Source organism: Podarcis bocagei (assembly GCF_964188305.1).
Source record: "Podarcis bocagei genome assembly, chromosome: 1".
Taxonomy (NCBI): Eukaryota; Metazoa; Chordata; class Lepidosauria; order Squamata; family Lacertidae; genus Podarcis; species Podarcis bocagei.
Window position 1 is genome coordinate 34,122,693 of NC_138125.1, and position 27,405 is coordinate 34,150,097.

The window sequence follows — 27,405 nt, forward strand, 5'->3', positions numbered from 1 at the left end:
CATTCTCCTTTCCCTTCCTCCCCCACAACAAACACTCTGTGAGGTGAGTGAGGCTGAGAAACTCCTGAGAAGTGTGACTAGCCCAAGGTCACCCAGCAGCTGCATGTGGAGGAGTGGAGACGCAAACCCGGTTCCCCAGATTACGAGACTACCGCTCTTAACCACTACACCACACTGGCTCCCATCCAGTGAGGCATGGTTATAAGCAGGGGTAACAAGCATGGGAGCTGGACTACAACTCCATTGGCTATGCATCCCTGTCCACTGGCTATGCAGGCTAGGACTATTGAAAGCTGGCATCAAACAGCATCTGGAGAACCCCAGATTGGCTGCCTACGGGTTTTTGTAATTGTTGGTAGGCTTGCAGGCAGATCATGTAAAAATGCAGCACTGTTTAAATAAGGTGAGAGTCTCCGGAAACACTGGTGCTGAGCCCATGACCTGTTAAAATTAATGGTGTTAGTTTCAGAGCATCATATTCCAAGTTCTGTGTGTTCTAAACAAGCATTCCATGATGACTTAAACGCTTGCCGCTCCCTTGTGTGTCCTCTCTGATTGTTTATAGTCCTGGTTTAAAATACCAAGTGTCCTCCATTAAGCATCCTCTGGACAGTATAACCAACACAAACTGTTCCTTCTCCATCACTCTGTATTGCGTATTTGGCAAACTTTGCAACAAATCTTTTGGCACTGTGTCCTTTTAATTTTTATTCTCTCTCATCGTCCTTACGATATAAAACTACCCCCCCAACCACCCTTGCAAGCAATCACATTGCCTTACAAGAGAACAGAACAATCTCACACCACGAATCAGAGTGACATCTGGAAGTGCCCAAAAGAACTGTAATGGACACCAGAAGCATTATTCTCATTATTACTTTTTCAATGATTGTGTGTGGGGGGGGGGGATAAGACTCATCAGAGGCTCAAGGACTACCTCAGTGAGCCCTTTGCTTCAAGCCACATGTAGGTGCCATTGTCTGTTGGTGAAGACAATTTACAAAGATAAACATCAGCTCAAAATTTTGGCAAGATGGCCAGTACTTTATTATGTTTTCTCCTAAAGAATACCGAATTTTCTTAAAATTAGACTGGAACCCTTCAAAACTGGGAAGGATTTAAAACTCTGATAAACTTTTATGTGGTTTTAAAAAAAAGGAATATACAATTTGAAGCTTAAGTTACATGCACCATCTTTATCAATGGATATAAACAGGACTGCTCAGCAACTTTTATGCAGCAGGAATTTAAGTGGTTGGCTAGATTGTGAAAAAATTAGTAATATTTCTATATGGACATATTTCATGTGAAACCATCAGAGGTGCTTCTGCCCGATGACTCAGGTAAGGCATCTGGCAGAACTCCATAATTAACAGAAATACATTTTAAAGACTTGCTAGATCTTTTTGTTATCTATTCAAGGTGGCCTTGCATATTTTTTCAAACATTTTTAGCAGTTATGCTTTATTTGTTCAGCCAAGTTTTAGCACTGTCTGATAATGATTTTTACAACATGAAAGGGAAAAAAACATTTTGAAAAACCAAAACACTATCCATTTATTATATTTGGGAAGAAGTAATTTTAGCAAACAATACTTGGCCAGGATGCTTGCCTCTTTTATAATATAAAAGTGAGTTATAGCAGTTATTCAAATTAGCAAACACTGTTTTCAAAAAGGTAATTTAATAGTTTGCAGTTATCGAGCAGCTATTATGGATTTTAAAACACTAAGTAAACATCCTTCTTAGTTTTGGACAAAACATACAACTCTGAGATCTAATTTGTTTTGTGTCGTTGGTCTTGCTGAATGGCAGTTTCTGCTGGGCTGGTGGCTTACATTATTTAACTTCACTATGCCAACATCTGGGTTTGCTCTGAAATATTCCACAACAAGCTGATGTTATACAGCAGCAGCCCTTAACCTAGCCTTTCCAGTTTACTGAGTATGCTTGGTATATTTTGCCATTGATAAATCAATGTACCAACTTCCATCTCTCTGAAGCTCTTATAAGCAAACTGTAAATGAACACTCGGGTCAAAAATTGGGTGTTGGGATTATGTTGACTTGGAAAACATTTGATTTTCATAGAATACAGTTTATTGTTTGGCAGGGGGAAGATGTTCCAGTGATGCCTGCATTTTCATGAAATGCAGTAGTGAACATTATCTAAGGGATGTTAGCTGCGCATAAGTGACAAACAAGTAAGTTAAAGATCCCAGCTCTATGAACACCCATGCTCTACTGTAAGTGAAGCTACAGTTCACACAGTGTGTGATTGTCCCTGCATGTGATTAAGTTATGCATGCAGAGGGCTCTATAGAGCCTTCAGATTACCATAGTCTTCTTTTATCTGTTTCTTACATTGTTGATTCCATATTAAGAAAAGCCAGCTCTATGACTCCATAACGACATGTAGATTGAGCACATGCGGTCAAAGGTTTATACTTTGCACAAGTTATTCTCCTTTTATTAATCAATAGACCTGCATAACTTACTTAAGCTCCATCACATCACCACTGTCTTCATCCCCACTATCCAACCTGTCCACACATTTTCAAGTCTTTCTCAGCAAACATCAATATTTCATTTTTCTCAGAGATGGAAACAGAAACTGGAGCCAGTGAGGAGTAGCTCTAGTACCAAGCTCTTCATAACCAGAAAGAATTGGGCCCTCATAACATGTCCACCAGGTTCTCATAACATCCTTACAAAAAACTATTTACATTAGAAAAAAGGCTATGTAGTTTCCCTTCTGCATACAACTGAATACAACTGGCTTCTCAAGAAATAGTTCAGATATCCACTCCTTCCTAATTAAACAGAGAGCACTGGCTCAGTAGAGTTTTGTATCTGCACCAACCTTCATGGTTGTCACAGGAGTCAACAAATACTTCCAGAGTGACCTCCCTCGCCTAGCCTGGCCAGAGAGGATCTGTGCCTCACATTGGCTTGAAGCTTTGTTAAACATCTCAGTAATGGAACGTCCTATATGTTACATTTGCTTTTATATTAATAAATTATCTTTATCTGTTTTAAGAGTACAGAACAGTATCCACTTTGCCTGATACCATCTCTATGACCATAGTAAAGGCCCTAGATGAGCCAAAGGTGCCTTTAATTTGTAGCTTCACAGTTGGATCTATAAATAAAGACTTTCCTAGTTGTTAGTTGCTGTTCTACGTTGTGTGCATTCATATTCTTTTAGGGTAGTGGTGATCATAAGAGAGAACTAAACCTGCCTTCCCAATTTTTCTTCTCTTACCCAGAGAGCACTGTAATTCCTTACATTCTCTTTCTTTCTTTCTTTCTTTCTTTCTTTCTTTCTTTCTTTTAATTAGTGTTTCCAATGCATGTTATATATATACCACAAATCTTTATCAGTAGTAAATAGAATATCATATACAAGGGGATTTTTAGAAAATGCCTTGATTTGTACTTAATCAAGCATAGTTCCTACCCTGACTTTATTTTATTTTATTTCAGTAGATTAGGAGGCACTAGATGAATTGTAGGGGTGAAAAAGAATACAGCAGACTTTCCCATACCTGGTGCCCTCCAGATGTTTGGGACTACAGCTCCCATCAGCCCCAGCCAGCATGGTCAGTGGCTAGGGATGTTGGGAATTGTTTTTCAACAACATATGGATGGCACCAGCTTAGGGAAGGCTGGTATAGACTATATGAACTGTTTGGAACACATGAAATATACTATGTAAATGCTATGACTATTGACCATCATAAAAATCCAGCGATTTCTATTCACTAGTTTAATTAGGACCAGAGGTATGACCCGGATATTGTGTAATTCCCATTCAATCAATTCTGTTTTGATGGATTTCATGACATCAAAATGATTTTAAGCACACTGTGCCACACCGCAACATCATCAGTTAACAATGGAGAAAGAGTCATTATTGTGATGCGTGACTTACATAATGGCTACAAAAAACACATTGGAATAATATTTAGATAACCAGCACTAGGGCTTAGGAAGTTAGGATATGCCATTATGAAGGTTGCCCAGAATAGCTTGATTTAATCCTCACTTCCGTTCCCATCTGTGCATTTTCATCAGGATACAGTGTGATGATCCGTCATAATCAAGGACCCTGATTTGATATTTTCAGACGGTAATGTGATTAATTACTACATCTGGAAGGATCACTCTTTCTTGACCTCTTCAGGTACGCACAACAGCTGAAAGAACTGTTTGAGGAAATAATGAGAGAATACCTGCTTTGTCTTTTCAACTTTCACATAAGCTGGAAAATCCATACTGTATACTTTTTCAGAAAGTAATATTTTGATTGCATTGCTCAGGCAGAGTTCATGAACTAGCCGCACAGTAGGTGGCTCTGTATGAACCTGGAAGCATTGTTGGACAAATTAAGAAAGTGCCCACTAGCTTCCTTCCTTGCTTTTCTAGATTGCCTCATCTCAAAAGGTTTGGAACAAATAACAATGCATTGAAATGACACGAAATGTCTAACTCAAAGCAGATAAAACATGACAAATGCTGGATCTCAACAGTTCCACTGGCACCAGACCAGCTCAAAGAGGGGGCTGAACTGCTTCTACCTGATGCTCAGGTTGCACCAAAGTAACAGAACTTTAATGCCTCAAGCAAAGCCTTTAGAGGTCAAAACCAACAATCTGAGTTGTGTGTGGAAGCCCATAGGGACCTGATGGTCTGGAAACCTGATACATGCTTTCACATTCCATGAAGGAAAATGGATTTATCATTGAATTCATTATGGGCCATGTGGAGATCTCTCGGCAGGTTGGAGGGGGAAGTGGAATGAGATGAGGCTGCTGAAACTGTGGACACGGAGGGTCCAAATCAGGTGGTGCCTCCATTGTGTTGGTGCTGGACACCCCAGAGAAGAAGAAGAAGAGTTTGGATTTGATATCCCGCCTTTCACTCCCTTTAAGGAGTCTCAAAGCAGCTAACATTCTCCTTTCCCTTCCTCCCCCACAACAAACACTCTATGAGCTGAGTGGGGCTGAGAGACTTCAGAGAAGTGTGACTAGCCCAAGGTCACCCAGCAGCTGCATGTGGAGGAGCGGAGACGCAACCCGGTTCCCCAGATTACGAGACTACCGCTCTTAACCACTACACCACACTGGCTGACAGAGGAAGAGCTGACAGAGCCAGCCCCTAAACCACATCTCCTGAGAGTGAGGTTGCCTGGCAGGTGAACCTGAGACAGACAGTGAAGCGGCAAAGCAGAGTCTGCCCCTGACTTCATGGACACACAATCAAATGTGTTAGTGCAAGCAGACCCTGCCTTGCTTGCAAGAGTGGCCACTTGCTTGCCCAGCCCTGTTGCTTGGGATGAGAATTGCACTAATAACTATGCCTGCCCTGCTCTTCAAAAGGAGAGCAAAGGGGATGTGTGTGTTAGATGTTGAGAGCGCTGAACTGTGTAACCACCATCTTGAACTATGTTTAAATTGCATACTGACATGTGGAATAATTGAGCTGAGAGCCTGAGTTCTGTTTTTAATTTTTCCTATTCTTATTAAACTCTAAAAAAGAATTAGGCTCAGTCAAAACAAAATGATGGCATTTTCTGATCGCAGGCTCTCACACAAAGGTACAAGAGAAATTTGGAAGTGCACTGGCAATGGGAGCGAGTTGGAAATGGGGTAGGAAGCTATCTTCCCAAGGTGTGGTGCGAAGCCACATGACACATCATCCTTGCTGAAGCTAGGAGCAATTGTTTAAGTCTGGACGGGAGATCACCTAAGAAAACTCCTGCATGCTACTTGCTTGTATTCTGCTTGCTTGTTTCCAATACTCTGTGTATTAGTATAGAGACAACTGAAGTCATGAGCCATTCCCTTAAGCTGGTTTCTTCTTGTAATCTTGCGCCATTTAGCATGTTTCTGGAGCATCATCTCAGTTTCCCAGACATCAATGAAGCTATTATCCCCCAGTACCAGGTGTTCCCCTGTCATCTGTAATATTCTCTCTCCCGCTCTCCCCTGGATTTAGTTTAAACTAGCTTTCCTGATCAGGCTTGTGAGATTCTCAGCAAACACATTCTTGCCAACTGCTGTGAGGTGCAAGCCATCTCTTGCCAGAAGTCCTTCCTTAAGAAAGCGAAGACCATGGTCCATGATAATGTTTTTAATTATTATAATGAGATTGCTGTGTGATAGCAGTGGGTTTTTTTAAAAGGAAAACTGAAGAATCATGAAGAATTCCCCCCCCCTCAAATATTCAGTTATTCACACCTTAGTTTTGTTTGGTGGGGGCTTTCAGTTAAATATTTGTTCTTTTCCAGAGTCTGTTCCGATGCCCAGGAATGAATTACAATATTTCTTACAGTGGCCAAATCAGTCACCCTTTGAAGAAAATGGGCATCTGCTCTCTTTCCACTTGGCTGAGTTAACCATCACTACCTTCACAGAAACCAGACATTAATTTATAGAGATATGAAATCCAAATATTGATTCATATTTAGTCTTACACGAGAACATTATCTGAATCTACATTGACTCAGCTTCCAGAAGCTATTTGTCTTCTCTTCTCCACTTCTTCCATTTTTTAAAAAAGAAGCGGGAAGGTTTTAGAATGTGCAGGGTGATTTTGCTACAGTTTATGTCACCCTGCAAGCTCCTTGTAGCTAGGGATGCTTGAGGATTTTGCTCTCTGATTTCTGAGGTGAACTGACCTGATTTGCACCTTGCGGACTAACACTTTATTATCTCTTGGGGTTCATGGCTCAAAAAAAGGCAGAGGGCCTTCTTGATAGTGGCACCCGCCCTGTGGAACGCCCTCCCATCAGAGATCAAGGAAATAAACAACTACCTGACTTTTAGAAGACATCTGAAGGCAGCCCTGTTTAGGGAAGTTTTTAATGTTTGATGTTTTATTGTGGTTTTAATATTCTGTTGGGAGCTGCCCAGAGTGGCTGGGGAAACCCAGCCAGATGGGTGGGGTATAATAATAATAATAATAATAATAATAATAATAGAAAATATGCTTGGAAATTTACATATTGAGATAAAAATGAAATACCTGTACATATTTTGTGATAAAATAATATTTAAAATATGAATTCCGAAGGGTATTTTTATTTTAAAAATGACAGATTAAGGTAGTAACAGGCTGGAATGGATTTATGAAGGAACATGTGCAAAATTGATTGGGACCGTCCATTTGCTGTGTGTGGCTTCTTTCTAGAGCTAACCAGGCTTATAAAAATGTTGTTGGCATCTGTCTGTCTTGAGAGAAGTGGAGTGTGTCTCCATAGGTGAAGTCAAGCCACTGTATTAGCAGCAATGAAGTGACCTCCCTGGGATGTACAGGAACTATATTAAAAATGAAGGGTTTGTTCCATTACAGTGGTACCTCAGGTTACAGATGCTTCAGGTTACATACGCCGCTAACCCAGAAATAGTACCTCGGGTTAAGAACTTTGCTTCAGGATGAGAACAGAAATCGTGCTACGGCGAAGCGGCAGCAGCAGGAGGCCCCATTAGCTAAAGTGGTGCTTCAGGTTAAGAACAGTTTCAGGTTAAGAACGGACCTCTGGAACAAATTAAGTACTTAACCCGAGGTACCACTGTATTGGGGTGTAAACCCAGACCTCAGAAATGCATATCCCCACATGCCATCATGTGAACAATACTAAAAATATATCTTTATTTTTTAATGCTTTATACAGTTTTAAACCTGCCAGTGTGTGGGATTTGTTAGCTTTCAATTGTTGGAAGCTGCCCTGGGTGATGCAAATGCATCGGAAAGGTGGGATACATGGTTTTAAAGTAATAAATGCATAAATAAAAAGGATGCTGCTGGACTACAACTCCCAGCATCCTTGATCACTAATCATGCTCCTGGTGCTGATGTTTGTTGTAGTCCAACAACAAGGCCACAGGCTCTTCACCGCCCTATGAGGTATATATTAGCAGATCCTTCAAGATGCAGACATGACATTAGTACATGTTAAAAGGTGAGGATCTGTAACTTAATGACAGAGCTCACACCTTGCACATCATCTCATGTCCAATTCCTATCATCTCAGACTGGATTTCTGTGAAATACCTCTTCTTGAGAACTTTAAAAAAAACACACCCTGTCAATCAGACAAGACAAAGGGGCTAACCTGTGGCTTTCTAGGTTTTGTTGAACCATAGCTTCCCTCACCGGCCCTGCTGGCTATAGCTGATGATGGGGCTCAGCATCATCTGGAAGACCAAAAGTTAGTCATTCCACAAGTAGACACTGTTGGGCCAAATGGGTCAGTGATCTTGAGAGTATAATCCAGCTTCAAGTTACAAGATGGATTCAAGTTACAAGAAAGGAAATTCCAACTAAACATCAGGAAGAACCTTTTGACGGTAAGGTAGTAGACTCTTCTTCCTTAGAGGTTTTTAAGCAGAGGTTGGAAGGCCATCTGCCATGGGTGCTTCAGTGGATATTCCTGTATTGCAGGGGGTTGGACTAGATGACCCTCGATGTCCCTTTAACTTCTACAATTCTAGTTTGGGTCAAAATATTGGGGAAGGAAAATGTATGTCAACTAAGCTTTTCTATTGCTTTAATATGACAAATTTCCCATAAATATTCAAAGAAATTGCTTTGTTGGGATACTGGTACACAGCAGAACATAACAACTCTTAAGAATATGTCTTGCCTTTAAAATTCCTGGACTTTCTATTAAAATTTGTTTATATGCTTTGGCTATACCCTAGTGATAACTCATCTAGTAGACAGTTGACTTTCTTTATAACTTATAACTATACCGTACATGTCAGTTCCTGGGGAAAAAAATCCTTCTGCACAAATGAATTTTCCTGAGTGGAGTAATAACTGGGATTACCGAAGGGTTTAAAACAACTGTGATGTGTGCAATCAGTCTTAAATACCTAAATAAACTTTGTAAGTTCTCAGTTGGATCACACACAACCTCCTTTATACATTGCAATTAGTCTTAATTCTACACAAACCTTAATCCCTAAGGCAGACTGAGTTTGCACACCCACCGTCACAAAATCCAGTGACTTTACTGTGCCCTTTATTCACATATTCCATAGCTTATATGCCAATTAAAGACAATCTCTTCACCTTACTTTCTTCTATTTCAGACTTTCCTCTGTCCCCGCTCTGGGGAAACTTGCATTGGTTGCGTGGCATCCTCCATAATTCCTTACAACATTCCCACTACTTTCCTGCATTGTGTAAAAATGGCCCATGCCTAAGGAGGTCATATTAAAAGTGTGAAAGCCAACAAATAAGGTAGCTCAAACAAATTGCACTGAATACAGAGAACTTGTTTTTGAAAATAAATAGTTCTCGTTGGCACCTGTCTGTCTCGAGAGACAATGGAGTGAGCCTCTGGGGGTGAAGTCAAACCACTGCATTAGCAACACTGAAATGACCTCCCTGTGGTACAAGCCAGGGCAATGTGTATGGAGGTCCAGCCCAGACAACAGGACGCCCCTAAATGAACAAATTCATAATTCCATCCTGCTTGATGTCCACATCACAAAACATAGTGTTTCTAGACCAAGAACTGCCCTCTCCAAAAGGTACACAATCTTCCCAAAACCTCTTAAATATTTTTGTTGTTGTTAAGATTGTCAGAAAAAATCTTAAAACGGGGAGAGGGAAACCCTCAGTGCCTTGATCCAGTATGTGAATATGCTTAATTCGCCCCATAGGAGCAAGCTAGCCATACATTTCAAAGGAGGGAGCAGCTATGCATAAACATTCTATAGCAGCCAAATTAAATGACTGGCCTCAATAGCTTGGAGTAAGCTATCAACACACCCCTATATGCAGCTATTCCTTCATACCCTTTGGGTGAAAGATTTATATGATCTGAAGAGAATCCTGAATATTCACTCATCTTACCCTTGGTACAATTGGCCACAACAGGAATTGTATAGGGCTAGCCACACTCCAATACTTGGAGTATTGGAGGCTCCAATACTTTGGCCACCTCATGAGAAGAGAAGACTCCCTGGAAAAGACCCTGATGTTGGGAAAGATGGAGGGCACAAGGAGAAGGGGACGACAGAGGACGAGATGGTTGGACAGTGTTCTCGAAGCTATGAACATGAGTTTGACCAAACTGCGGGAGGCAGTGGAAAACAGGAGTGCCTGGCATGCTCTGGTCCATGGGGTCACGAAGAGTCAGGGATGACTAAACGACTAAACAACAACAGCCACACATATATTTTAGGGATAGTTTAACTCAGAGCTTTCCAAACTGTGTGTCACGACACGTTAGTGTGTTGGCAACAGTGTGTATAGGTGTGTCATGTGAACACCCCCCGTACTCCTCCCAGGGCTGGCAATGGATTAGTTTTTCCACCAGTTTGTAGGTAAAACTGAATTACTGTGTCGCAAAATGATGCATGTCTGAAAAGCGTGTCACCAACATGAACAGTTTGGAAAACTCTAGTTTAACTCCTAAGAGAACGTCCCAGTTCTCTAGGACTCTACTGATGAAACATAATGAAAAAGTAAAGAAACTAGGTGTGTTAAGTAGATATGAGTGTGCCAACAAGATGAGGAGAAAAATCAATCAATCAATTAATCTAGCAGAGATATGGAAGTTACCTAGTGTTTCTTTAAAGTGTCACACGTATGTGATTACCTGTTCACCTGGCAGAGGTTGCAGGCATGAGCCCTTGCAACAAGCACCTGGCTCTTAGGAAACTAAATTACTCCCTTAAGTCCAAGGTGGCAAACACAGAAAAGCTGAGGGACACACAGAGGTGCACAGATAAAGGCTTTCAGAGATGTGGTTGAGGCACCTCAATCCCATGCTGATTGGGTCTTGAGACAAGAAAACATCATAGGGAGAGGGAAAAAATAATTTAGAAGGTAGGGAAGCTTTTGTTTGATGTATCACAGTATTTTAATATTCTTTTGGAAGCCGCCCAGAGTGGCTGGGGAAACCCAGCCAGATGGGCGGGGTATAAATGATTAATAATAATAATAATAATAATAATAATAATAATAATAATAATTATCCCTTTTTCAGGTGGTTCAATTCTGTTTCAGGTGGTTATAAGTGATACGAGGAGATACGTCTAGGATAGAAATTTTACCTCACAGAAAGAAAATAAAAATGAGCACAATTTCTGGCACAAAAAAATGTAAGCAGATAGCAAGGCAAGAGAGAAAATAATCTGAAGGCTGTATTGTAAAGACATTGGACTGGATTCAACTAGCCAGTCCCACTTGTGGGAAACTTGTATAAGGACTTCTGCTGGTGCAACAGGGTTCATCTCCCTCAAAACTGTAGGGTGGGGGGGGGGGAGAAGGGAGATTGTTCCATCACAGAAGCAGAAACGATTGACAGAGTGCTCTTCCTAGCGCTATGCTGAATTTCTCCAAAAAGATGAACAACAGAAGTTCTTAAACGATAAATGTAAGAGTTTTACACTGGGGCATAAAACCTGCAACACATGTCCATTAATGCAAGGGTAGGCAACATGGTGCCCACCATACATAATCCCTGATCACTGGCAATGATGGCTGTGTCTGATGGAAGTTTTAATCCAACAACATTTGGGAGCATCAAATTGGATACCCTTGCACCAATGGGTTTTGAGCTAGATGTGCTTCTCCAGGAAAGAGACTCCTCGGGCTCTCTGTTGCGTTGCTGTGTGGTGAGTTTACCAGAGCAGTGAGAAATTCAAAGCCCCCGAGAATGTGGAGCTAGTTTCAGAATTCTTTGGCTTTCCCCCCTGAGGTTTGGGGTGGAAGTATAGTGGTTTAAGAGGTTGGACAAAGACATTGCTTCCCACAGGGCCCCATCACTAGGGCCAATTTTCTGCCCCGTCACCAAACTTATGTAACCTATTGGCCGGAGCTGAAAGCAAGATGAATACACATTGCATGCAATGTTTCCTGTCTTCAAACTGAATTCAATTCTCTGAAATAAATTACCTCTTGTTTAAGATATCATCATAATGCTTTTAATGAAGCTTTAGGGAGACCTTCAGCCTGAAGAGTCAAACTCTTTACTAAGGCAAAAGAAACGTTATTTTTAACTAAAAGTGGGACTGCTTAGCTCTAAAAATGGAATTTCCAGTTTAAACTTAAAAATCTGTCAAATATAAACAGAACTTAATAAAATATTGTATGTAAGCAAAACATGAACAAAACTCACTAGAAGGTGCAGAACACAACCATGTATTTCTGCAATTAAAACAAACAGATTTTTAAAAGTTCTCAGAAATTCAGTCAATTCAGCCCCCACCCCAAATCAAAACAAGTATTGCTTATTTTTCATGAAGTTAGTTTATTGCCTATACATTTATTAACCACCCCCTTCTGATTTTAGAGGGAAGATTAAAGTCAAACACCAAATTTCCACAAGTTTCCTGAAACTCTAGAAAAGTCATTCTGTTTTGCAGAAAGGCCATTCATAAACCGGCATCAGACGGGGGGGGGGGGTATGAAAAGCACTGATGTCCATAAGCCTAGCTTTGAGTCTGCTTCCTATTTAATAGACATTGTACTCTATAGAATGCAATCTGTGCTTTAACGGTATCATGTTTGCAGTTAAAAACCTCAGACTTTAGACCTACGTATAAAAGATAGTCATATTATCCTTTTCTGAGACACTGACCTGTATCCTCATTTAAAAATGAACAACCCATCTTTATGTAATTAAATCTTTGTTTTGATCTATTAGTATTCAGCAAAGTGCCATTTTATAAAACCTCGCCCTGAATAGGCAATGCTGGAGGTAACCATCTGCAGCTTTAGAGTCCGAGTTTGAATTGATGAAAAGAGCTTTGTGTTTTCATTGCCAAGGTTGATTCTTCCAGTCATTAGGCATTCCCCTCAGATCGAATCAATGAAGCTGAAGCTCTTACACCCATGTGCTAAATTCTCTTCCCCTCATGGCTTCCTTTGCCAGCTATACTCCAGAAAGGCTACTGGATCTTAGCCACATTCTTCTCACAGCTGTGTTAAAAAAGAACATCAGAGCGCCTTGCCACAAACCCATATGGGTAACTGGTCAGTCCCCTGCCTGAGGGTCACCTCACATTGTGGTGCGGTTATTCAAAGATTCATTCTTGTTCTTGAACTGCGCTGCTCAGATCATTCTGGGAAAGATTATACCCTCCAGTGGGCGCTGGAGAATGTCTTGGACCTTGGTGTGAAATGCACACAATTCCCGTGCTCAGAGAAGGCAGATTAGTATTTACTTTCTGAGGAATAAGATGCTAACACCAATTGAACAGGCTGCCCCAATGTGATTCCCTCCGCCATGCACATTTCATGTGTGAAATGGCAGTGCAACATAGAAAGCAGATGCCGTTATGCAAAATGCAATGAAAGAAACAGAACTTGTTCTGACACATGACTCTTACAAGAGTTTAATCGTTTTTTATGCAAAACACACAAGATATTACAGGAAAATTATGTATGCAATTATATGATAAAATGAAATTATGCTAATCTTGTATGTGTGCTGCACACATGTGCATATTATATCTTACAAAAAAATTGATTAATAGTAAAGTATTACCATGTCCTAAAACATGTACTTTTATCACACTGAAATAAACAGTTTTGATAAAGGGTAGTGCATGATTTAAATAAATGTATGGCGATTGCAAGCATGGTCTATAATTTCTCTTGTTTTGCCATTCTTTTTCATATGAAGCATCCATTTTATTGATTTTGTAATATATATCCCATCTTTCCTACATGGACTGTGCACAGGCAACACTATGCATGTTTTCCCAAATGTGCCACTGTGTTCAGAGTAGTTTACTCTCAGGTAAATATGCATGGGACTTATACACCTTTACCTGGGAGTATGTCTGATTCAACCATGAGACTTTTGGAGAAACATGCCTAGGATTATGCTAAAAAAATTATCGACATAGTTATTCATTCTGAGATCACAAAGCAACGCACATTTATTTGGAAAGAATCTGCCATAAGATCAATGGAGCTTGTTTGCAAGTGAACGGGATTTGAAGTCTTGTTAATCAGAAAATAATGTTGGAGGGGGAATATTGTGCTATTCTTTACAGTTACATCAAGACAAGAACACCCCTATTTTCATCAGTGAAATGTTGTACAGCATTTGAGCTTAACTCAATAAAATCTCTGTGGGATTCTTTGATTGATCTTTGGTCTAGCTTCTGGAGTAGCTGCACTAAAAATTTATATTGCTTTAATTAAACTAGAAGTAGGATTTGCAACAAAATGTAGCAAAATGCTATCTAGCCATTTGGTGCTATCTTCCCCCTGTTCCCAAAATGTCACATATTTGGTCACTCATTGGACAGTTTGGGGGTTATATATAAGGGCTTTTCTAAAGTTTTCTTTTTGTAGTTCAGCAAAAGTTATAAGAATTAAACCTAGAGGTTCCCCTTCCATGCTGAGGATACTTCCACCAGGTAGTACTATTTTCTACATACACACGGCAGTATTCTAAGCTTCAACTTTGGAAACAGAGGTAATGATGTGCTCCTGCTTCCAATCCCATCCCCATGGTTGGAGATGCATCCAAAACACTTGTGTCCCATAAGATTCCAACCCCATATCAACACACTCTTCCATGCCAAAGCATGCCTTGAAAACTTGTGGAATTTCAATTTATTGCCCAATTTACTATATCCTCACAAATTAAAATTAGTATAATGCAACTGCAATTTGAAAACAAACACTATAAAAGCAGGAGTAAAACTAGCCAAAAACCAGCATGAAACCATGCAGCAGCATAAAATCAATACATTTTGGGAAGCTTTTAATGTTTGATGTATTATAGTATTTTAATGTTCTTTTGGAAGCCGCCCAGAGTGGCTGGGGAAGCCCAGCCTGATGGGCGGGGTATAAATAATAAATTATTATTATTATTATTATTATTATTATTATTATTATTATTATTATTGGCAGCAAGACCAACAAGGATAAATAAACAAAATAGTTATAAGAATTAAACACGTGGCATTAAAAGCATGGGAGAACAGAAGGGACTTTCCCCGGTCCTGGAAAATCCGAAGCTGCCTCTCTTATCTATAAAGTATTATCTATAGCAGGTGCAAACTTTAACTGACTAAAACGAATTCAAAAGCTCCATTCATATTAATGGATTAGAATGGCTCCCAAACACTATCAGAGAGGAGATTCCAGTATTCAACTGCTGCTCCTTCTGGTTCACAGGTGTACCATGCATTTATATGCTGGATCCCCATATATAAACAGTGCTATAGTGAATTGGGAGCTTCACAAAAGCTATGAGATTGAGAAGCCCAAGGTTCTCATTGAAGTGGTCTACCTATTTTAGTAGGTACAGACCTGCTTCTGATGCTGCAGTCACACACACATCCTGGCCATGGTGATCTAGCAACCTCAAGGTTGGACTCCCGTAATACTTCATCACTGACGTTGTTACAGAATGCAGATGCTAGGATAATAGCTGGGATTGGATGTTGCAACCTATCTTATTGTGCTTCAAGAGCTACACTGGCGACCAGCCTTATGATTAGGTGTCTACTTCAGGAAACTGATTTTGGATGTCATGGCAGGAAATGTTAGTTATTTACTTCATTATGGTTACATTTTCACTGCCCGGAAAGGAATGGGTGCTTCTGGAGCCAACATACTTTGACTGACCTATGCACCTTGGTCCTCAGAGAGGCTTGTCTGATAACTCAGGGACAAAATTTGTATTTTTGTTGTTGTTGTTACATTGTTTAGTCATGTCCAACTCTTCGTGACCCCATGGACCAGAGCATGCCAGGCACTCCTGTCTTCCACTGCCTCCCGCAGTTTGGTTAAACTCATGTTCGTAGCTTTGAGAACACTGTCCAACCATCTCGTCCTCTATCGTCCCCTTCTCCTTGTACCCTCCACCTTTCCCAACATCAGGGTCTTTTCCAGGGAGTCTTCTCTTCTCATGAGGTGGCCAAAGTATTGGAGCCTCAGCTTCAGGATCTGTCCTTCCAGTGAGCATTCAGGGCTGATTTCCTTTAGAATGGATAGGTTTGATCTTCTTGCAGTCCATGGGGCTCTCAAGAGTCTCCTCCAGCATCAATTCAAATTCAAAAGCATCAATTCTTCGGCAATCAGCCTTCTTTATGGTCCAGCTCTCACTTCCATACATCACTACTGGGAAAACCATAGCTTTAAACCACTTCAATAATTGTCTACTGAAGGGTGGTAGAAAAACCTGATGGATAAATAAATCCAGGTTGACTATGTATTTTCTCTAACAGATAGGTGAGCAACTTAACAAGTATTCAAACTATAAAATGACTAAACATAATGAGGACTGAATCACATTATCACTCATGCTGGCTGCTTCCTCCTTCAGCCCTTGGTGGATTCCCTGCTTGAGATGAGAATGTTTGTAACATGAGCATTATCTGTAGCTCTGCATGCTGCTGCAAGCCATCTCTCTTTTGTGTTGGGTGTTGAAAATACTTGCAAATGTTTAGATCACATGGTTTTCTTTCCATTAACACGGAGAGCAGCCATGACAAGAGTAGCAGCTAGGAGAAGCCCAGATGTTGTGTGACTCAGCCCTGACATCCCTTGGGGTTCTGAAAAATGATTAAGTTCATTTATGATGTTAGCTGCCTTTGGATTGAAGAGGAAAGATGGGGTATAAATATTTTAGAAAGATCCATAGCAATATTTGCTAACCTTCTGCTATCACAGTATATTACGAAACATTCCAATATATAAATAATAATTTCACTATTTCTTCCAAAGATTATCAAGGCACTATCATAGGTTGGCACCTAATAAAAAGGACTTCATCCCACATGCATGTTATACTCTTAAGAAAACTTCAAGCCATAACTATTAATAGACAGATGTGATGGAAAATTAAGGATATTAGAAATCAGGTGGGTTGCATTGATTTTCATTATTACTTATGCAAAGCATACACTTTGCATTTTTTAAAAAATTTAGTAGGAATACCTGGTTTCCCATTACAAATGATAACTACTATCTCCTTGGAAAATGGGGATGGAGTTGGACAAAATTAGCGTGGTAGGAAGTGTTTCAGTACAGGGATCAGTCAGTTCCTTTTAAAAATGCAGAATATTTTATATCTTTCTCCCTCTCTCACATTAATAAAGGCTAAGAAAAGTAGTTCTGGCCTAATTGAAAAATACTCATTTGTATGAAGCCGTTGAGGTTACAAAGAAACTGCAAATTCTTAGCCTGGTTTTCCTGCTGATGAGTAAGAACCGTCTGTGTGGCTCTCCCAGAGGTGTCAGTGGAATCTCTATAGTGCCACACAAGGGTTCTTAGCTCAAAGTAAACACACTTTCCACAAACTCAGCTGCTTAATCTGTTTGCAGGTTGAATTATAAGATGGGGTGGATGACTGGGGGTGCTGGGAAGATGCAGTAAGCATTTCCACAGTTTCTCGATAAAAAGGGCATGCTGTTGTTGTCAAAAGACTTTGCCCAGCTGTTTAATTTTGCTACAGGCTCAGAAGGCTGATTTTAGCATTAACTAACCTGGCAGACAGTTTTTCCCTGAGTAGTTAAGCATGTCAAATTGAATTAATTCTTCTCATAAAAGCTCACGTTAGAGTTAGCATGGTTCAGGTTATATCTGCAGGTCCATTACAGCACTCAAGGTTTGGGGAGGATTAGAGCAAAGCTAGAAAATTTTCTCTGAGATAATCCTGGCCTATACTCTATTGTAACAGCAAATTATTTTAACACTAAAGAACAGAAATGGGATACTTATATAAGCTAGTTGCTCAAGTTATCTGCCCAGATTCACAGCTAACTGGATGGAACTTTTCAAAATATTTTGCCCTCTTACATGCAGCAATTTCTCTACTTTGCTTTCCAGAAAATGATTCCCCAAATTAAGTGAAAATCTAATACAGGCAAATCATGGCTTTAACTAAATTACTCTGGTACACAGAGAAATGTAGGCGGTCTAGCTATCCTTTATGGCAGCCAACCTGGTCTAGTCTATGGAGAGACTGAAGTCCTTTTCAGGTGTTTGGGGTGAACTTGTGTTATTTATTCTAAAAGGGAAGAAGGAAGGAAGGTGCATGGAAGCTCTGCCTCCGATGTCCCCGAGTACGGTGTCCATTGCTTCACTTCAGAGTTCCTACTACTGATAAACTTTGAGAAGGAAAATGGAACATGCTTAGAATTCTCCTCCTGATCAGGATCACAGGGAAGATTCTATGCAGATCCAGCTAAATCCAGTACGTTTCCGAGGACAATTCAAAGTGTTGGTGCTGACCTTTAAAGCCCTAAATGGCCTCAATCCAGTATACCTGAAGGAGCATCTCCACCCCCATCGTTCAGCCTAGACACTGAGATCCAGCGCCGAGGGCCTTCTGGCGGTTCCCTCACTACGAGAAGCCAAGTTACAGGGAACCAGACAGACGGCCTTCTCAGTAGTGGCACCGGCCCTGTGGAACGCCCTCCCACCAGATGTCAAAGAGAAGAACAACTACCAGACTTTTAGAAGACATCTGAAGGCAACCCTGTTTAGGGAAGCTTTTAATGTTTGGCAGACCACTGTATTTTAACACTTTGTTGGAAGCCACCCAGAGTGGCTGGAGAAACCCAGCCAGATGGGCGGGGTATGTATGTATGTATGTATGTATCTATGTATAAATAAATAAACAAATAAATATTATTATTATCGCACTTGGAATATATTCCCTCTCAATATGGGGAAGTCTGAAGGGGAGCCAGCATGTGTGGGGATGAGTGCCACACCAATGCTTTAAGATAGGGCCAAAAATGGACTGGGAGCGCTGAAACTGGTAACAATTAGACGGAATTGTGCAGCCCGGGTAATATTCTTGCAGCTGTATTTAAAAGTGTACAGAAAGAACATTCCAAACCAAGGTTCCCAAACCAAGGTGCACTTGCTAGGAAGAAAGGAGAGGGCCTCACATCTATGAAAACGTGCACATGATTGCACTGTGTGAAACATAGCAGTTGAAGTGAACCGAGGAAACTGTTTCACAACAGCTGCTTAAAATAATTGAAAAATAAATAATATCACAATGCAACATGAATTCACAAAAAAAGGTCTTTGTTTTCGCTGTTCCAAAATGAGCCAATATTCAGCTGACTATCACTGGGAATTAACTGATATCTAAATGACTGTCATGGCATAATTGTATCATTATATAATAGCATTTTTGTCAGCTCAGTCTGTGCAACAGGAGAGATATATGATGTCTGACCCCTTGGTTGCTATACTAAGAAGAAAATTGCTGCCTTTACAGGTTTGGCAGCTGACAGTCTGTCTCTAAGGTGGGGCAAGTGGTAAGCAAGAATTTGCTGGTAATAATTGCAGCTTCTCTTTGGCATAACAGGAACATGAGATGCTGCTCTGGAGTTCAACTTAGCGGATCCAGGATATGTGTCAAAACATACAATGTGTGAAACAGTCCAGTTCTTACATAGAATTATTGTGTAACTTTTCAGTTAATTATGTATTTCCTTCCTAACAAGCTGCTGTTTAAAACAAAGATCTGGGGGGTAAATGTTGCTCTTTCACTGGCAGGGAATCAAACAATGGGTTTCCAAGAGGAGTTCTAGACCTTAGGAGCAGAATGGTTTCCTGGTACAGTGACGCTGACAAAATATGACTGCAAGGGGCCTTGCTAGTTGCCAGGATTCCTTTGGGGGGAAAGCAGGAATTCTTGGTGGCTACACAATGAAGATCACAGCACGGCAATGCATATACTTAGGGAGAACTCCTTTCGCCTCTGGAAGGTGCTGGGGGAGACTGTCAATAGCATACCCAGGGCACTCAACAGATATGCTCAGTAGAAAATTGGGAGTGCAAGGGCAGGGTTCACTGGTTATTTTTAAAAAATATTTATGCCATCCTTTATTCTATTTAGAAACACAACCATTTATCACAACTTAAATGCAGTAAAACAGACAGAACACATAATCATTACACAGCAGAAGAAGAAGCTGCTTTATACAGACTAAAGATCAGCAAACGAAAACAGGCACAAATTAAAAATGACTCGGTGGATAAAACTATTTTAGCTTGGCAACAAAAGGATCATAATGCGACTGCCAGGTGAGTCTCTGTAGGGAGGGTCAACCCAGAGTCGGCAGGGGGTGGGCATTGCAGGGAAAGCCCCTTGTCATGGCACCTGACAAATGTCACCTGAAAAAGGGTCACAGCAGGTTAATGCACAAGCAGGTTGATAAGGGAAGATGTTGTTCTTCAGTTATTTGGGTCCCAAGTCATTTAGGGCTCTAAAGGCGTGTACCAGCCCTTGGGCCTGGAAGCCAATAGGTAGTACAGCTCCTTTTAAACTGGTGCCTAAATCTTTGTCAAGAAAACTAATGCCAACTATTGAGTTTCGCACAATGTCAGGCATTTTTCAGGCAGATCAAAATTAGGGCTGCCACACGTACAAATTTTCTCAGGATTTCAAAGGTGGAAATGACATCCAGGAGGGATTTTCGGCAGGCAGCGGTTTATCCTGACATTAGGCAAGTCAATCAAAAATTTATGGGTTTTGGTTTTTTTGGGTTTTTTTGGGGGGGGGAAGCTCAACAACTTTTGGGGTGTCCTGGTTTTTACTTTTTGAAATATGGCAGCTCTAGCAAAATTCAAAACATTGATGTCCTTTTTTCCTTTCTTTTGCAAGCCTCCCCCATGATACCAAACAGAAAAGAAATATGCTGAACATGTGTTCAAGGACTGTGATTGATTTGATCTGTACTTCAAAGTAGCCAAGAAAAACCTGGCCTTTTAAATTTTGGATATTCCGGTAAACTGATTTGGGCATGAACTTTTTTCAGCGGGAAAGCACACATCTGAACTTAAAGAAGTATTAACAAACAGCCAGATCTACTCAACTTTAGCCTTCCATGAAGAGAAAGAAAAAGGTGCATTCACTGATTTTCATTTCATCTGGGCCCATGGAAGCTGGCAACTACATGGCAGAACAACATGAGATATGCTGTGCCTGGAAGCTGCTGGAAAGCATGAGCCTTTTCCACCATTAATCATCATGCTTCACCTGACCTGCCTCTAGACGTGTGCAGGACATGAGAAATGTGCCATTCTCTCTAAACTGGTACTGTGTAAGATTGAGAAGGGAACACTGTGCGACCAACAGAAAAAGCAATGCAAAGAGGTATTATTATTAATGCATGGAAGCTGGCAGAGCCAAGCAATGGGGACATGGCAAAGAGCGAAGAGCATTCCCATTCTCCCTCTCATTGTATGAAGAGAAGAATAACTGAATAGGGCGAACATGTTACAGTCAAATATACGAACTCCCTAAATGGGAAACTGAAATGTTCCAGGCATTTCAGCAGCATACACAAAGTTGCTTCAAATGTTACAGGGCTGGATCCAGACTTTGCTCCTCTAAGAAGGAACATCCCTTGAATGCAGTTCTGCTCAGGGGATGTTCCCTGTGTGTGGGGGGGGGGGTTGGGGTTTTTTGGGGGGAGGGGCTAGATTCCGACTCCCCGTGCAACTTCTGGCACTACCTCTGGCACTGTTCTGGAGGGCTGGGCAATCCTCCTACAACACCCTGGGAAATGGTCTGGGAGCTGCACGGGTTGGGAGGAACTGGTAAAAGTCACCCCTCCCCATCTTCCCTACTGGTAGGATGCCTTTTGTGAAGAAAAAGACGTCTGCAAACGGAAGGACCCTTTCCATCCATCCAGTCTGGATCCAACTGACATGTGAATATAGACATTAATCTATAACGTGTGAAGCAAGCATGAACCTGTGGCCCTCTAGTTGCTGTTGGACTACAATTTCCATCATCCCAATCATTGGCCATATTGACTTGGGTTGATGGGCATTGGAGTCCAACAACATCTGGATAGTCACAAGTTCTGTCTCAAGGCAAATCTAAAAAAATGTAGTATAAACACCAACAACTGGGAAACACTGGCCTGTGAGCGATCCAATTGGAGAACAGCCTTTACCAAAGGTGTCATGGGCTTTGAAGACACTTGAACTCAGGACGCGAGGGAGAAACGTGCTAAGAGGAAGGCAAGCTTGGCAAATCCACACCGTGATCAACTCCCACCCAGAAACCAATGTCCCCACTGTGGAAGGATGTGTGGATTGAGAACTGGCCTCCACAGACACGGACTCATTGTCAAAACCGTGTTTATGGAAGACAATCTTACTTGGCTATGAGTTATTGCCGAAGAAGAAGAACCTCTGTTATAGAAGATAAATAAATACACAAGAATCCTATCTCTTCTTCAGATGTTATAACTATGAAGTGCTAAGCTGACAAATAAAAACCCTACAGTTTTGTTGTTGGATATAACAATAAATAGCTCTGCTATTAAGTCTGAATAAATATTCAGATAAGAATTGGCCCACTAACTTTAACAAGGATTTCTGTCTGTTTTCTAACTTGAACCTCTTTGTGTCACAGGAAGAGGAGCCCATTTAGTTGACAAACGCCATTTTCCCAAACGAAAGACAATGTACTTACTTTTGAAGTTTCTCACTGGCCTCCTGTGAAGCCTCTAAAGCTTGCTGAAACTTCAATTCTGCATTTGCTCTCTCTTCTGCTGCTTGCTGAAGATGGGTCGTCAGCTCCTCATTTTGAAGCAGCAGCATCGACACAACATCCTCTCTGTTTTTCAGAGCTTTTTCATAAGTTATGAGAGTGGCGTTGAACTGATCCTTAAGGTTCACTTCTTGAGACAAAGACTGGTGTAAACTGCAAAAACGAAAAGGTAGGTCTTTTCAGTATGGTCAGCGCAGGTTTGGCATGTAAAAAGAGGACATTGAAAAAGATGGTACAAATATGCCATGGCCAAAATATTTCAATGTAAAATTCAAACAGCAAGCCAAGAAGATCTGAAGCATTCGTGTTAATGGTTCCACAATACATTAAAAATAAACACAAAACTAAATCAACGTTTTCTTATCGTACATATCGACCAATTGCCTCTCGGCAGTACTATGAAGTAGAGGGGAGTGATATGGCCTATTCTCATGAAACAAATAAAAAACCCAGGATTAATTACACAAATATACTAATGCACTATTGACCAACAGGACAACATTTTGTTACAGCCAATGGCATTACCCAGAAGCTGAAACAGAGGAAGTGTGAATAATTAGCACTTTCCTTTCCTTTTCGTTTTGGTATCTTGTAGATCCTCCATGTCAAGATACAACTACAAGGTTACCACTGATATAAATGAATGAGTGGATATCTTTCATTAATTATTTTTGTTTAAAATAAATATATAATCTGAGCAGCTTTTTAAAATCTTTGCCCTATATTGCTTTTGCAGGGAGCCATTCTCCCCACCATGTGCATATTTGTTTTCTTGCAAACATTGGGTTGCATAGATTGGATGTCACACATTTGAACCATCATGGAAGTAAGAAATGAGGCATAAATTGTGTTTTCCTATTTTGAGACTTGAAAAGTAAGCACTGAATAACAAACAGAACTCTGTGTCAAGAGTGTTGGCACTCCCCTTTCCTTTCTGCAGAAAACACGACCGCATTGCCAGATCATATAGAAATTAAAACCCTCTGCGCATGCATAAGTAAAATATGGCTGATTTAATAGGAATCTAAAAGTTAAAGGTCAGAGTATCGGTATGTCATTACACCTACCACCTGAGGTTGTTTGAAAATGGTGCGAGGTACCTATTCAATTAAATAAGGACATTCTGAAACTATAAATAATGTATAAAGAAATACGAAAAATCCACAGAGCAGAGAGTCTAAAATAAATAAATAAAAACCATTGGAAGAGTAGCAGATAAAATATATTGACTCGCATTTCACACACACAAAAAAAAAGACGGGGGGAAAATTAAATACTCCAGCATTTCAAAGGAAAATGTAAAGCTGTAAGCTGAAGACATCACTGTCTTGCTTTTAAGGCACTTAAAGAGTTTCATAAAGAGAAGCCTAGAATTCAGTTCTTCTTCAATTTATTTTCTGCCGTTCACCTGCAGGTCCCATGGTGGGTTACAAAAATTAAAAATTAAAAAAAGTTAAAACATGTGCATTAATTTACATCCAAATAAAGATGCATAGGATTGGACCGAACCAAAGGATTCAAGTTACAAGAAAGGAGATTCTGACTAAACACCAGGAAGAACTTTCTGATAATAAGAGCTGTTTGACAGTGGAATGGACTCCCTTGGAGGTGAAGGACTCTCCTTCCTTGGAGGATTTGAAGCAGATTTTGGGTGGCCAGCTGTCATGGATACTTTAGCTGTGATTCCTGCTTTGCAGGAGGTTGGATTAGATGACGCTTGCAGAACATCAGAGAGCTTGAAGGCCTCTGGCTTATGCTTACTGTACATGAAGAAACATGAAAAGATCATGTTTGAGTTGGCCTCTTCTGCACCCACTCAAATCAATGGACTTCATAAAAAGCCCAAACAAAACAAGAAGAGTCAGTGTGGTGCAGTGGTTAGAGTGTTGGACCAGGAGGAACAGGGTTCAAATCCTCACTCGGCCAAAAAGCTCACTGGGTGCTCCTGGGTCAACCACTGCCTCTCAGCTGAATCTACCTCACAGGGTTGTTGTGAGGATTAAATAAGGGGAAAAACCATGTTCACCACCGTGCACTCCTTGAAGAAAAAGGCGGGTAATAAACAAACACAATAATGTTCCTTGATTTCAGTGGATCTGCTTTAAATATGGCTTAGTGAGATACAACAAAATCCAGATACAAAGGAAATTAAGAAAAGGAAGGAGAGAATTCTTAGGGGTTGGAAGGATGAAGCAGCTTCAGGAGGCAAGGGAAGGCCGCATGAAATGAAGTCAGGGGCCACATGCACCATCCAGGCTACAGGCTGCTCACCTCTGTCTACCCTGACTTGCGACAGACACAGAAGTCTTTCCTAGTCCTACCTAGAGATGCCAGGGATTGATCTTGGGATAATCCAAGGGCAAAGCGTGCACTCTAGATAAAGGTAAAGGTCCCCTGAATGGTTAAGTCCAATCAAAGGCGACTATGGGGTTGCGGCGCTCATCTTGTTTTCAGGCCAAGGGAGCCAGCGCTTGTCCACGGACAACTTTCCAGGTCATATGGCCAGTATGACTAAACCGCTTCTGGCGCAATGGAACACCGTGACGGAAACCAGTGCGCACAAAAAATGTCATTTACCTTTCTACCACAGCAGTACCTATTTATCTACTTGCATTTTTGGAGTGCTTTCGAACTGCTAGGTTGGCAGGAGCTGGGACAGAGCAACGGGAGCTCACCCCGTCACGGGGATTTGAACCGCCAACCTTCCGATTGGCAAGTCCAAGAGGCTCAGTGGTTTAGACCACAGCGCCACCTGCTTCCTCCTAAACGTGCTCTTCTACTGAACTATAGCCATTCTTCATGGGGAATAAATCCCTCTGAACACAATCAGACATAAATATAAGTAAACATGCATAAAATTGTGCCGCATGACAAATTCAAAAGGCCAATTTGCCATGAAGAGTGGGCACATGAGGTGGAATTGAAGACAGAGTAACAATCCTAATTTCATGCAGAATGCCAAAACCCCCAGCAAAAGAGCACTCTGCTTCAAAAACATTCTGACAGCATGATGTCACCTTAATATCTCTTTTGTGGCGGTTTTTTAAGACACTTGAAGGAGTAACTCTACATTTTCAGCGAAGTGAAGAATTATGCGAAGTGGTCATTCAGCTGAAAGTGACACTTTTCTGATAACAGCAAATCTCTCACTGCTGGAACACAACTCGGGCACTGAAATCACCTCAAAAGCAAGTCCAACTTGATGGCTGTGCTATATGCCATTTACTTTTATTATCATCCCCAGGAAATAGGTTTACCCTGCTTTAAAATTTATACGGCTCATCTTGCAAGCTGCTTTCTAAAAATTAGCTTGAAGGAAATAGTGATTCAGGAGACAGAGCGGAAATCAATTCCAATTCGATATTGATAGCTACCGTGCGATGTAAACTGTGTGTTCTTTCTAATTAAATGTAAACACGCTTGGTTCTAAAGTCCAGCAGTGATGACAACAGCCATTAGAATGGATTGCTTAAGCATTGATCAACCAATTTGTCTGAACCTTTGTTCATATCTTACGTATTCTTGAGCAATCTGCAGCAGGGTTAGTGTCAGTTCCAACTGACTTTAGTTTAGGTCATCTTCAGGTAAAAAAAAAACCAAAAAACTTGACAGGAATGTTGAGTGCTCAGTAATGCCTAAAGTTATTCATTAACTATGTCCTTCTGATAGCTAATCAATACCATTGCATGGAGCCAAGCACACTGCTCTGAACTGCCCTTCTCCCAAAAGCCAAGTCTTGGTAAATATTTAATGGTAGTAAAGGTGTTTTGGGTTGCTATCAAACTGATTATGTTAAAGAACTCTTAAAAGAAACTTTATCTTCCCCCTCTCTGCAGAATTTGTTCAGCAATTCTATAGCCCTGATGCAAAGTGGTTCGAGGAATGCATTTCAATGCATCTTTTGAATGGTGGATATTCACCTCTGGTGTGTAAGAAAATAGTTTTGTTATAAAAGAATCAAGAGATCTCTTTTAAAGACCTGTATTTCCTTGCTAGAACACTATATAAAGGCAGGGGAAGGGACCCAAGTGCCTTTCATAAGTTGCTGGACTACAACTGCCATTATTCCTGACCATTGACCACGTTGGCTGAGACTGATGGGAACTGGAGTTCAACATCTGGGGGGTCACAGGTTCCTCAACCCTGTTAGAAAGCAACCCAACCCTCTCGTGCCCCTTTGCGACAAGGAAAGGCTGTATTCCAGTTTCCCAGTTCCATGCCTACTTTGCATATGACGAAAACTGTTTGCTAATTATGCAGTCAGGTATACTGTATTAGCTGTTTAACTGTCTATCAGCCGCTTCCTGTATGTTCCTGGCAAATATTTCAAAAACGTTGGGGAAGGGTCAGAAGCAACTTTTTCCCCAATGTCCATTTGCTCATGCCAGAATTTGCTTACTCTTTTATTCGCTCACAATGGGAGCAGCTTAATGGGGACAGAGGTGTTGCAAACTGCCTGCTGCCTGCAATGCTGTTGCTCTAGCAGTACATATTCTGCATCCACGCATATATATTCAAATGGCATTTTGGAATCTCCAGCAAAAATCACACCACGGGTTTTGTGGTTGGAAGTATTCTTGAGATAACATTACAAGGGAAATGGAAGAAGCCAAGATCAAACTATTACAACAGGATTATTATTATTTTTTAAGTTGGTCCAAGTTTAGAATCCTCCCCCCCCCAGCACAGGAGCCAACACCTGGGGGAGGGGGAGTCCTTGTGCAGGGCTTCTGTTGAAGGTCTTCATTAGCTCAATGTCATCCAATATCTGTAGGTCAGTTATGTGGTAAAAGGTAAAGGTAAAGGGACCCCGGACCATTAGGTCCAGTCGTGACCGACTCTGGGGTTGCGACACTCATCTCGCTTTAGTGGCCGAGGGAGCCG

The 27,405-nt window shown here is 40.9% G+C and overlaps 1 protein-coding gene across 3 annotated transcripts in view; it reads right to left on the minus strand.

Moving 5' to 3' along the window:
• Window positions 1-27,405, minus strand: part of MIPOL1 (mirror-image polydactyly 1) — a 212,581-nt gene that overhangs the window by 11,503 nt on the left and 173,673 nt on the right. For all 3 annotated transcript variants that reach the window (XM_081209231.1, XM_081209232.1, XM_081209233.1), the window contains exon 11: window positions 22,444-22,674. In XM_081209231.1, the coding sequence (XP_081065357.1) occupies window positions 22,444-22,674 (231 nt within the window). The remainder of the gene's footprint in view (window positions 1-22,443; window positions 22,675-27,405) is intronic.